The sequence below is a fragment of the Coregonus lavaretus genome (genome assembly GCF_964263955.1).
Source record: "Coregonus lavaretus genome assembly, chromosome: 30".
Taxonomy (NCBI): Eukaryota; Metazoa; Chordata; class Actinopteri; order Salmoniformes; family Salmonidae; genus Coregonus; species Coregonus lavaretus.
The window spans coordinates 6,809,186-6,821,509 of NC_140017.1; the positions used below are offsets into that span (position 1 = coordinate 6,809,186).

Here is a 12,324-nt window from a genome sequence, read left to right on the forward strand (position 1 = left end):
CGAGTGGAAAGCTTTCAGGGGTTAGGTGGCGACTCGTGTCTTTATCAGGGTGGTTGACATTAGAGGAATTAAACAGTCTCACTTTTTTTAAATTATGTTTTGCGTTGGTGGATCAGGATGTCAGTCGAAGTCTGTGTGTGCGTGCGCTCGACCGCACGTGTGTGTGCGCGTAAGTCTGCTGTCACTGCTGTTTCCTGACAGAGATCCGGTGAGAAGCCAGTTCCGGAAAGTTACATATAAAATGTGATGACTGGGATGAAAGGGGAACCCAGTGTGGCTGCAATGTGTTTATTTTCTCTGTAGAAGCGTCGATATGACTACTGTGGCGTGCTTGTGTTGCTGCACAGTGGGTGCAGGGGGTCCTAGTTCACAGACAGACACAGACAGACCGACGGCTACATTGTATCGCATTGAGAGCAGGCCTACCACCAGGCTTACAAGATGTCAAGCCCCCTCTCCCCGATTGTCCTGTAGGCATAATGTGTGTAGTGCCCCAGCCACTGTCATTTAGTCCAGCAGACCGTCCGTCCGCCAGCAATTGGCTTCAAGTGGGTCGCGGCTTTAACTTTCTCGCCTTCTATCGCAGAAAACAGGAAACTGGAAGGGAGCAGCCAGCTGCAGGTCAAAGGTCCTTATAGGAGGAGGGGGTCGCCATGAGCGTCGTATCCAGGGATTTCTTGGCCCATCGCCACGGTAACGCCGAGGATCTAGGCTCTGTTGTCGAGGCAGCAGTGGATTAAGGGGGGAATATGTATCTGCGGGTTAACTAGCGCATGCAGACTAAGAAAAGGTCTCCGTCCCAAATAGCACCCTATTCCCTATTTAGTGCACTATTGGCCTGAGCCCCATTGGCGCTGGTCAAACTAACTTTTGTTCGGTGCTGTTGTTGTCTGTGAACACTAGTTTTGTGTTAAAGCAGATGACACACACAGACAGAGGAGTAGAGTAGAGGACCAGCCTATATGCACTTGTGGGAATCTGCGAGGATATGCTAAGCCTAAACATTGTGTTAATAGCGCCACCTTGCCCTCTGATAGGATAGGAATAGCTAAGCAGTGTGTCGACTCCACCGTCCACTAGCCTGGACTCTGTAGCAAACAATAATAATAATATGCCATTTAGCAGACGCTTTTATCCAAAGCGACTTACAGTCATGCGTACATACATTTTTATTTTTTTGTATGGGTGGTCCCGGGGATCGAACCCACTACCTTGGCGTTACAAGCGCCGTGCTCTACCAGCTGAGCTACAGAGGACCACAACATACAGGAGATGCATTTTAAGAGTTAGGGCCCCCTGCCTCTCTTGGCTTAGCATTGGAGCCATGCTCAGCTGCACAGAGAAATACAGAGCAAACGTCCTTCCCTAGTCAGATATGAGGAAACACAACAACATACACGCTGGCAGGCACACTGTAAACTCATAAGCTACAGCATCACTCTCAGGATTGGCAGTGTAACTCATTGTCTTGTAGAAGGGTGACGCACACAGACTAGTCTCTCTCACATATGGCATACCCTGTGCCAGTGACGCGCCACAGCTGTGCTTCACTGAGGGCACTTTACCACAGAGCAGTGCCCTCACACTAGTGTCATCAAGAACCAGGCTTCCCTAAAATTGGAATCCAGGGGAAGTTCATGGCAGAAAAATAGCTAAATGAGGTAGACACCCGGTGTAAATCAGTGACGCCGCGCAACACATCAAACCAATCAAACGCCTTGCTTGGGCGGAACTCCAATAGTGCTCACTAGATTAGTGTCGTAGGTGCAACAGTGCGTGAGGATGGCCGGGAAATCGCCGATTTTTAAAACCCCATCGATATGTCAATTTTGTGTATAGAGCACACTTCTGGCAAAACAGAATTACGTTTTTCCTCCAGGTTTTCTTCCATTTTCTGCAATGTTGCAAACTAGCATACGGAACAACTCTGCAAAATGTGTCCTTCCCGGTCTGAAAACGGTGACGAATATAACACGTAGCACCAACGGGTATGTGGGGGAGGGTTCTTGAAATGTAGCATCCAATTAAAACCTTACAGACCATTCAAACAATTTTTGTAATTCAAAATTCTCCAGACCTCTAAGGGAGGCGTGACGGCGACGTGATTTTGGCGGTATGACAACACAAGACTACCCTCACAAACGGCTAATTGTGTGCGCACGAATGTGCTTATGTGTGTGTGAAGGTGACTCCAATTTACACTTTCTGTTTGCCATCACTGCCCACTCAGTTAGCTAGGGGCAGTAATGCCAACCTCACCCACAGTACTACCCCTTCTAGAAATGTGGGCATACTTTTCCAGCGCAAAATACATCTCTGAGATAAATGGTCCTCTGTAGCTCAGCTGGTAGAGCACGGCGCTTGTAACGCCAAGGTAGTGGGTTCGATCCCCGGGACCACCCATACACAAAAAAAAATGTATGCACGCACGACTGTAAGTCGCTTTGGATAAAAGCGTCTGCTAAATGGCATATTAATTAATTAATTAATTAATTAATTAATAATAAATGAAGCCCATTGGTTGATGAATTTGAAATTAAACTGGAAAGTGTAAAGGAGGGATTAGAGAATTGAATTGTAAAACAGGCTTAGTTTTGCAAGGGTTGTGACGAGGGGAAACGACACAGGACTGATTTCCAGCGGGGCAGATAGGTTTCTACTACTATAGAATGCCTCGCCTCACTCACTTTAAGGCTTAGCTGGAAAGCCATTCACAAAAAAAAGAGGATCAATTATTTCTGCAGTTGAGTGTAAAAAATGTCCCCACAGGCACACACACACGCTCACACAATTTGGCAGGGTGTCTGTATCCTCTGTCTTTTTGAGCTCATTATAAGTCTCTGTCCTCTCCTCTCTCTCCCCTTCCCCACCCTTCCTCTGTGCTGGCATTGTGGAGAGAGAGAGAGAGAGAGCGGGAGAGAGGAGAGGGAGAATCTGGTTGGAGGCAACTGCGACGGCACTGCCGCCACACTCTCGCGCTCTCTTGTGCATATCAATTTCCCCGGCCCCCCCCAAGAGCCTCGCACAATCCCTCACTGTGCTATCCCGTAAATCACACGCTTTCTTTTCCACTGCACACCCAGGGCCCAGGCTAGCGTGTGTAGTGTGATGGAGGTCTGGTCCGTCCTGGCGCGCTCGCTCTCTCAGCTTCCACCATGGAGCTCAGCCCCTGGCCTCTATCTATGTTTTGGTGTGGAAATTACAAAGTCATGTTAACATGACATATTAGCTATCGGTGGCTAAAGTTAGCTGAAATTTGTAGTGGCTGTTTAAAGAAAACCGAACCATGGATTAGTTTCTCCTGGTTCATAAGACTACTTTCAGGGTGAGGAACCATCTAACATCAAGTTCTATAATACTTTCTCTCTCTCTGTTCCTCTTCTGTAGACGGAACCTGACCAAGTTGTCTCTGATCTTCAGTCACATGCTGGCCGAGCTCAAAGCCATCTTCCCCAATGGCCTGTTCCAGGGGGATAACTTCAGAATCACCAAGGCTGATGCCGCCGAGTTCTGGAGAAGATCGTTTGGGGACAAGTGAGTCCACCTCTGCTCTCTACAAAAAGTAGACATTTACTGCACGCTAGCCAGTCATAGTGGAAGTATTTACATCTAAGTGGTTAGATTGGATATATTGATGCACCACATGATGGAAACAGGAAGAAATAAATGCCTTTTCAAGCTACGTGAGGTAGCCTAGGTAAGCAGATAGAAAGTAGTTAATTGAGTCTCTTTTTATTAGTCACATTTTTGTCAATCACCATAAACACCCAGAACCAGGAAAAGCAACTGGCAAAATTAAGCCCACAAGATTTCATATGGCCTGACGAAAATGTCTCCATAAAAATAACAAAATCATCCCGTGGCATAATGTCGCTGCTGACCCCTGCCCTAAACACTATTGTTGCACTGTAGCGAATAACATGTTTGGAACGTCCATATTCAGGGTAGAATCAGAAGTGGGATCGGACATCGTAAGTGCAATAACAGGGAAGGTTTAATACAATACATCAATGTTGCTTGTTCTACTCGATGGGTATAGTAAGCATGTTGTCCTGATGTGTTTTCAGGACTATAGTGCCTTGGAAGGTGTTCCGGCAGGCACTGCACGAGTTCCACCCAATCAGCTCGGGCCTGGAAGCCATGGCCCTCAAGTCCACCATCGACCTCGCCTGCAACGACTACATCTCAGTCTTCGAGTTTGACATCTTCACCAGGCTCTTCCAGGTTGGGCCTACACTCACACGCACATGCACACTCACACACACACACACACACGGACGCATTCAAACACACACGTACATGCGCATGGACACACAAAAACACGCACACAAGTGCATGGATGCACACACACTCGCATGCATGGTCGCATGCACTCAAACACACACACACACACACTCTCACACACAGCCCCCCTCGTACTACACACCACTGCACCAATGTACACAATTTCTCTTGAGAGATGAGTTGAGAAAAGAGTCTAACAATGGCCATTATTATGAGTGTCTGTATTTGTGTTGTGTATCCCAGGTATAGTCCTCCATAGTTCCACCACACATCGTTGTACCATCACTAACTCCTATCTACAGTTTAAAAGTCGGGGGTAATGGGCCAAACAATGGTCATTATTGTAGCCAATAGCCTCTCACCATAGCCGCACTTTCTAATTACACACGAGTTTGGCAAAGTGAGACTATTGTGGCCATGTGTGTTTCTCTGCTATGTGGAATTGTGTGGCAGTGCCTGCTGAGAGAGAGGGGGCCAGTGTTTTGAGTTGAGTTGCTGCGTTGCGTGTCTCCAGGCTGAATAGAGGCCTCTTGCTGCCCCTTGTTGTTGGCATAATGCAGTCTCCAACTCTTAAAGAACCTATGCACTTTACAGCAGTGGTTCTCAACTGGTTTTGCTTCAGGACCCAAATTGAACCAGGTTGTCTTAGTCGCAATCCAATATTCGCATCGTGATTTTATTTATTTTTGCCAAAATGCAATCTGGAAAGCTATATTTAATTCTATATTGATAGTAAATGTGCCAGTTTTATGACAAGGGAACAACACTCACCTTTTTCATTGTCAATAGTTCAATTTTGCCCATATTCTGGTTTGAGACTCCAAAATCAACCAAATCCACTAAATAAATAACTCTAAATTGAAAATACTATGATTGAAGAAAAGTAGTTGAGGTTAAAGTAGTTGAGGTTAAAACATTATTATTTCTACACATTTTCTTCCTGGTTTTAGTCATTTAAGTTCAGACTGCAGTATAAACCTTTTTTTAAAACACTCACGACCCATTCAAAACATGCGTCGCGACCCACCAGTTGAGAATCACTGCTTTCCAGGGAGTCGGGACTGGATGAAATTGGTAAATGCCTAGGAGAGGAGTGGCTTTTTTGGGCTAACTCTATCAAGTATTTAAGTGGCCACTGTACAGAGAACAGAGGGCGCTTACTGGGCCATTCTTTCACTGCTGGTTAGCTGTGAGGAACAAACTGTACTACAACATACCCGTCCTGTCACAAAGGACCTCGGAATCTGACTAGTCCATTGCAAATATGGAAATATTTTTGCAATTTTGATCCATATGTGACAAATCTCTAATCTACTTGCATTGAAACAAGTTCTAGTGCCGGTTTCCCGGAACACAGATTAAGCCCGGTCTAGGACTCATGTAGTTTCAATGGAGATTAATCTGTGTCCGGGAAACCAGCCGCTGCTCTTCTTCACACACGTCATGTTTAGTGCTGCTGTGCGTGTTTTTCCCCGGAAGTAATTGTCTCATTATAGGGAGCTCTATGATGCATGAAGCACTGGGCTGTATTCATTAGGGCACACACCGGAAAATATCGTAAAACATTTTGGGATGGAAAATGGAAATTAGTGTTTCTTATTTGGACAAGTGCAAGTAGTTGTTCCTTGTTTCAGTCCATTTTCTTCTGTTTGGTGCCTAATGAATATGACCCACACCACTTACATGCCAATTTCAAAACCTAAAAGCTAAGGTTTATATAAATGCTTCCCTTTTAGTCATCTGTTTATTTTGTTGTTACTAAGGGACGACTAATATTTGTTTCCTGAGGGGAAGTGTACTTCAGTCTGATTTGATGTTTTTTTGTTATTTCCATTAGGCCCTAGCTAGCTCCCTGGCTTGTGTGATAGTGAGTGGAATGGATACAGTGCGACCTAGGTGGCTGTCTGTCTGCGAGTCGTGCTGAACAGCTGAATACAGACTCATTATTTGGGTTTTGGAAGCGCCCTAGAAATAGCCGTGGTGTGTTTGCCGAGAGCGCTCGTTCTTTTGAATTCCCTGCACATCAAGGTCATGCTTCTCATCAGCATGTGAATTCATCTGTATGATAGCTAGATAGTGGAGACACTGCAGTAGGGCACAATTGGATGGAAGCATCATTTCCAGTTAGTAACACAAGACAGGGTGGTCTGGTTAAAAGTAGTTCACTAAATGGAATAGGGTGCCATTTGTGACATATCCATTTGCTACATGCTAGCTTCCTTTGTACGATAGCCAAACTGACGATAAAGATACCTGTAGTAGTAAATGTATAATTATGACTGCTGTCTGCCAGAGATGTCTTAGCACAGGAGCCATAGTCATAGACATCTGATGGTTAGGTTTAGTGCATTAGTAGATTTGCTAATGGCTCATATCGGTGATGCTGCATGCATGACACTCAGCACCTAGTAGTGCTTGAGGTAAAGAGGAACACGTATGAGAATAGATGTGAGGTAGCTTTCTTTCTGGTCATATTGTGACTGAATCTGAAGTAAAAGCTGAAACAACCGACTGATATACCCTAGCTGACTCAACCCGTGTCCTAGGGTTGTGTACATTGGGCGTAGACTAGGCTAAGAAAAGCATCCTAATTTAAATACTTTCACAGTTACAGACATTTCTTTTAAATTACATCTGAAAATGCATCTTTAGAAGAAGTTACAGGGCGGCGGTTTGCAGTCTGTTGGGTCACCATACATGCATAGCCCATTATTGGTTAACTGTGTTGAACAAGGCTAGGTCTTTGGTCACTGTGTTTCCACTTAATTTTGCCTCTAAACCATCAGCATGAGTTCACTTCACTTCACGCTTTCTTTCATAGTTTTTGACGTGTCAAGAGACCTCACAAACTCACTGGTGTGGATCCCCCTTCGAACTGCTACGTATGCTAGCTAATCGCTAAGTACATTTTAAAGGAGTTTGTTATAGCGCATTAGCTTCCATTGCTAGCAGTAGAACACTGGACTAACTCTATTTCCTCTTTCCTCTTGTCACCACACATACATTTTAAGACCAGCCAGCTGAAAATAGTTCCTCATGGTGTGTCAGTGTACTCAAACAGGCAGGCGTAGTGCAGCGCAAGGTGATTTACTCTTAATACAGTAGCTTCTCACCATCGTTACCACATTACCATTCCCAGGGGCCAGATCTGATATGGAGATAGGGTTGCATCTCTGGAGAAAGTAAAGGGAGCTTTCATGATTCGTTAGATTTGTTTGCGTTACTCTCCACGTTGTACCACCGTGTTGTACCACTCTGAGACATTTGACATTTTAGTCATTTAGCAGACGCTCTTATCCAGAGCGACTTAGTTAGTGAGTGCATACATTTTTCATACATTATTGGTTAACTGTGTGCCCGTGTGTGTGTATACAGCCTTGGTCGTCTCTGCTGAGGAACTGGAATAGCCTGGCGGTGACTCACCCTGGCTACATGGCCTTCCTCACCTACGATGAGGTCAAGGCCCGGCTGCAGAAGTTCATCCACAAGCCTGGCAGGTCAGTGAGAGAGTCTACATACAGACACAACAGGCACATGCAACACTGACATGCACACATCAACACACGCTCACACACACTGACACAGCGTATGCACACTGACGCACGCACACCTCAGCCAGATACACTTTCTCTGCTATTGTCAAAGCACAAACCCAGTGAGAGACGATGATATTTATTATAAACTGGGTGGTTTGAGCCCTGAATGCTGATTGGCTGACAGCAGTGGTATATCAGACCGTATGCCACGGGTATGACAAAATATTTAATTACGTTGGTAACCAGTTTATAATAGCAATAAGGCACCTCAGGGGTTTGTGGTATATGGCCAATATACCACGGCTAAGGGCTGTATCCAGGTACTCCGCTTTGCGTCGTGCATAGGAACAGCCCTTAGCCATGGTATATTGGCCATATACCACATCCCATCGTGCATTATTGCTTAATTATACACTTTCATTCAAGTTACCATCGCATTATAACCATGACTTTGCATATTCACGTTTTTTTTCTCCAACATGATGTGTGATTGTCACTGACTTGAGTCTTGCCCATGCTGTCACATACTCTCACACTCCAAAACAGCTACTTAGACTACTGTTAAACACACTACATTCTTACAGTCTCAGTCTGTCATGAGCTTACACACACTAACAAACTCGACCTTTACACACCGTGGCGAGCACCACCAGCTTGGCTGTCCAACGCACACTTACACAATGACACAGAAGGCGCCAGTCCGCCCTCACCCCCCGGTCTCACGTGCCCCCTGTGGCACATGGAACAGCATGGTACCTAGCATCAATAGGCCTATTGTAGAGACTGGGCTGATGTCAATACTGGCTCCAACAGAGGGCAAGTGTGTGACACAACACAGCAAGTATTTAGCCTTCATTCACCTCTTACTCCTAGATGACAAAATTGGTGACTCTTTATAATGATTTTAATGAATAAGCATTACTTAACTATTTATGGGTAGTGTATTCATACTAATAATACTTGAGGATTCTGTGATGTATAAACATGTACTGCATTGTAAGCTGTGTTTGTGTGTACACACTCTCACACTATAAGCAATACAATTTATAAGCATGTACAGTATATTGTTTACAAAAGCTTGTAATGCCTACAATTGCTTTATAAAAGGCTTGTTAATTAAAAATGTATATCCTTTCGTATTAAACTCAGGACAGAGAAGCTCACCAGGAGTTTGCTTAGGGTGGGGATGAGCTGGGATTTGTCATTTATTTAGGGTGTTTTCCCTGTGTTTATGTTCCACAGCTACATCTTCAGGCTGAGCTGCACGCGGCTGGGCCAGTGGGCCATCGGCTACGTCACTGCAGATGGGAACATCCTGCAGACCATCCCCCACAACAAGCCCCTCTTCCAGGCCCTCATCGACGGCTTCCGGGAAGGATTGTGAGTTCACCAGCCCCTCTCTCTCTCTCTCTCTCTCTCTCTCTCTCTCTCTCTCTGTGTCTGTCTCTATCTCGGTCTCTCTCTCTCTCTTTCTGTCTCTCTAACTGTGTCCGTCTGTCTGTCTTTGTCTGTTTCTCGCTCGTCTCTGTATCTATTTCTCGCTCTCACTCTCTCCAGTCTCAACCCAAGAGGTGATCTTTCTATAAACCATGTGGATAATTTGGCATCTCAAAGTCCCTGTGCCACTGAACTCAAACCAACACGTCTCATGTTGCATCGGCCACGACTCCATGTCCTCCTCTTCTGTTTTCATAAGCAGCAGGAGAGTTTGATTTGCAATGTGCAGTCAGAGGTTTGGGTGGATAGTAGATATAATGGTGTCTCCTGTGTGACTCTAGTCAGTAGAAGTGTACTTGATATGGGGAATAGGGTGTAATTTGAGACACAACTTATGTGTGTTGGTTTTCCCTTGTGAGTGACCAGAGTTCCGTCTACTACAGCAGTGGTTCCAAACTCTTGCCCTCGAGTACCCCCAACAGGTACACCTTTCTATTGTGGTCGCAGACAAGCACCCCTGATTCAACTAAAAAACTCCTTGACAAGTTGAATGAGGTGTGTTTGTCTGGGATTTCAACAAGAAAATATACTGTTGGGGTTCCTCGAAGACCGGTTGGGAACCACTGTCCTAGAGTATGCCAGTATTCAAACTTCTGTTTTGTTTTATAAACGCTGTGGTAAGTATCTTCAAACCTGTAATCAAATGCTGAATTAGTCTGTGAAAGGTTTTAGGCTACATGCGATTTGCTTTGCAAAGAGCCTGACACATGTGTTCTATAAAGCCACTATGCAAAGTATCACTAAGGCCTCAAGGTTACATGAAAAACATAGTCAAAAACAAACAGTATGGCTGCGACTCAAATTACACCCTATTCCCGATAAAGTGCCGTGCTTTTGATCCTATTTGGCAGCCCTGTGTGGCTCTAGTCAGTAGTAGTGTACTTGATATGGGGAATAGGGTGACATTTGAGACACAACCTATGTGTGTTGGTTGACCCTTGTGAGTGACCAGAGTTCCATCTCCTCTGTCCAGCTACCTGTTCCCTGACGGGCGCAGCCAGAACCCAGACCTCACAGGACTGTGTGAACCCTCGCCACAAGACCATATCAAAGTCACACAGGTGGGTCTCTCTTATCTCCATCTGTCTCTCGTATTCATAACCTTACATACTGCACTTCCTGAATATTGGGTCCTGCTCTGTAGAGAAAAAGTTTTGAAACTGAGTGAAACAGCGTACTATCTGAACTTGTCCAGTAGGAAATTCTAATTTGTTTTCTGTTTAAAAAAAAATTTCAATGGTGTGCACTACTGAACACGACCCTGGCTCCTTTTTGTTGCCTTATAAGAACCAAACTAAACTAAGGGTGCTTTAATGTGCTCTATTTGTATTTACTGTACGTGTTATCCTGCGCTCAGGGAGGTCTGCTGAAATCCCATGGCTGACTATGTATCTCTGTGTGTTTGTCCTCAGGAGCAATATGAGCTGTACTGTGAGATGGGCTCCACCTTCCAGCTGTGTAAGATCTGTGCGGAGAACGACAAGGACGTGAAGATCGAGCCCTGTGGTCACCTCATGTGTACCTCCTGTCTCACCGCCTGGCAGGTACTGTACGCCTAGTCTCTCTCACACTGCTGGGTAGGGGCGGGTGTTTGGGTCAGTGGGCGGCAGTGTGTATGTGGGTGTATGCATGTGCATCCTCATATAGTCATGAATTTCCGTAATCCCTCCTCCCTCTCTCTCTCCCTCTCTCTGTTCTTTTCTTCTCCTTCAGGAGTCGGAGGGTCAGGGCTGCCCGTTCTGCCGCTGTGAGATCAAGGGCACGGAGCCCATCGTGGTTGACCCCTTTGACCCCAAGGACCCCATAGGGGGCTCCTACGGGGGCTGCAGGGGCATGTTCGGGGCGGAGGGCGCCCCGTCGCCCAGCTACGACGATGACGAAGACGACCGGCTGGAAGACCCCCACCTCATGATGAGCAAGCTGGCCTGTTCCAAGGTGAGCGCCGTCTAGATGGGGCCTAAAGCTGATATGGAGCTCTCTTCCTGGGTGACGTTTCCCCTAGGTACAGGTCTAGGATCAGCTTCCCCTCCCCCAATCTTAACCTTAACATTAGTGGGGAAAATGCGAAACTGACCCAAGTGTCTAGGGACAACTTTACATTACTCTTCCTCTATCCCTGGGCTACGTTCAGCAAGGCACAACATTGTGGACCGTTCAGATAGAAACTTATTATTTGTGACTGAATTTTTCTCAAAGTTGGCCTACTGAATGTGGGCATAAAGCCTACTGAAATCCTTGTGGACTATAGTTGTGCACCCCTGCTGTAAACTGAACTGTTCTGAGGTACTCTTCCTCTCTTTCTCACACCTTCAGAGTCTAAGATCACATAGCTTTCATCTTTGACTTCTAAGGTCAGGGTTAGCTTTGCTTCTTCCAGGTGTTTGATGTGCAGGGCCCTTTTCTCCTGTTGTGAGCCAGCATCTTTCAGCTGTCCCTTTGTAACACGTCAGAACTCAGCCAGTGGAGTAAGCTTGAATAGACTAATACTTTGAGAGTGAGACTACACACAGCTTTGATGTGATGGGAAATGTTTTCTCTGGTATTGAAGAGTAAGTGTGCAGTGAAAAGTTTCTAGAACTCTCTCCCTGAGCTGTGGGGTGATGTTGTTGGTACGTTGCAGGTGGAGCGGCCCCCCTCGCCCATGTCCCTGGCGCCCCAGTCCTCCCTGCCCCCCGTGCCCCCCCGCCTTGACCTCCTGCAGCACCGACCCACCAACCCCCCAGGAGCATCCAGCCCAGGGGCCACATCCAAGGCAAGCTCTCTGCGCATTCACAGTCGAACAGCAATAGACAAATGGGAATGTCACAAGTTGAAATGTGTGTGAGAGAGGGTCCTATTTAGCCGCTGTTGGAGGACAATTTAGGTTGAATAGAAATCAAAATAAGTAGTAATAATGTATGATTTGATAGCACAAACCAAAAACCTTTGTTAAAAAAACCAAAGTGTTTTTGGCATGATAGCTGTTAATTAATGTGCTTCCTTGATAAGTTGACATTCTCCTATGAAG

At 45.8% G+C, this 12,324-nt stretch overlaps 1 protein-coding gene across 1 annotated transcript in view; it reads left to right on the forward strand.

The window, feature by feature from the left end:
* Positions 1 to 12,324, forward strand: part of LOC311105362 (E3 ubiquitin-protein ligase CBL-like) — a 35,626-nt gene that overhangs the window by 12,942 nt on the left and 10,360 nt on the right. The window contains exons 3-10 of the mRNA XM_084147493.1: positions 3,388 to 3,534; positions 4,068 to 4,224; positions 7,660 to 7,781; positions 9,063 to 9,200; positions 10,291 to 10,378; positions 10,730 to 10,861; positions 11,031 to 11,252; positions 11,938 to 12,069. Of these exons, the coding sequence (XP_084003619.1) occupies positions 3,388 to 3,534; positions 4,068 to 4,224; positions 7,660 to 7,781; positions 9,063 to 9,200; positions 10,291 to 10,378; positions 10,730 to 10,861; positions 11,031 to 11,252; positions 11,938 to 12,069 (1,138 nt within the window). The remainder of the gene's footprint in view (positions 1 to 3,387; positions 3,535 to 4,067; positions 4,225 to 7,659; positions 7,782 to 9,062; positions 9,201 to 10,290; positions 10,379 to 10,729; positions 10,862 to 11,030; positions 11,253 to 11,937; positions 12,070 to 12,324) is intronic.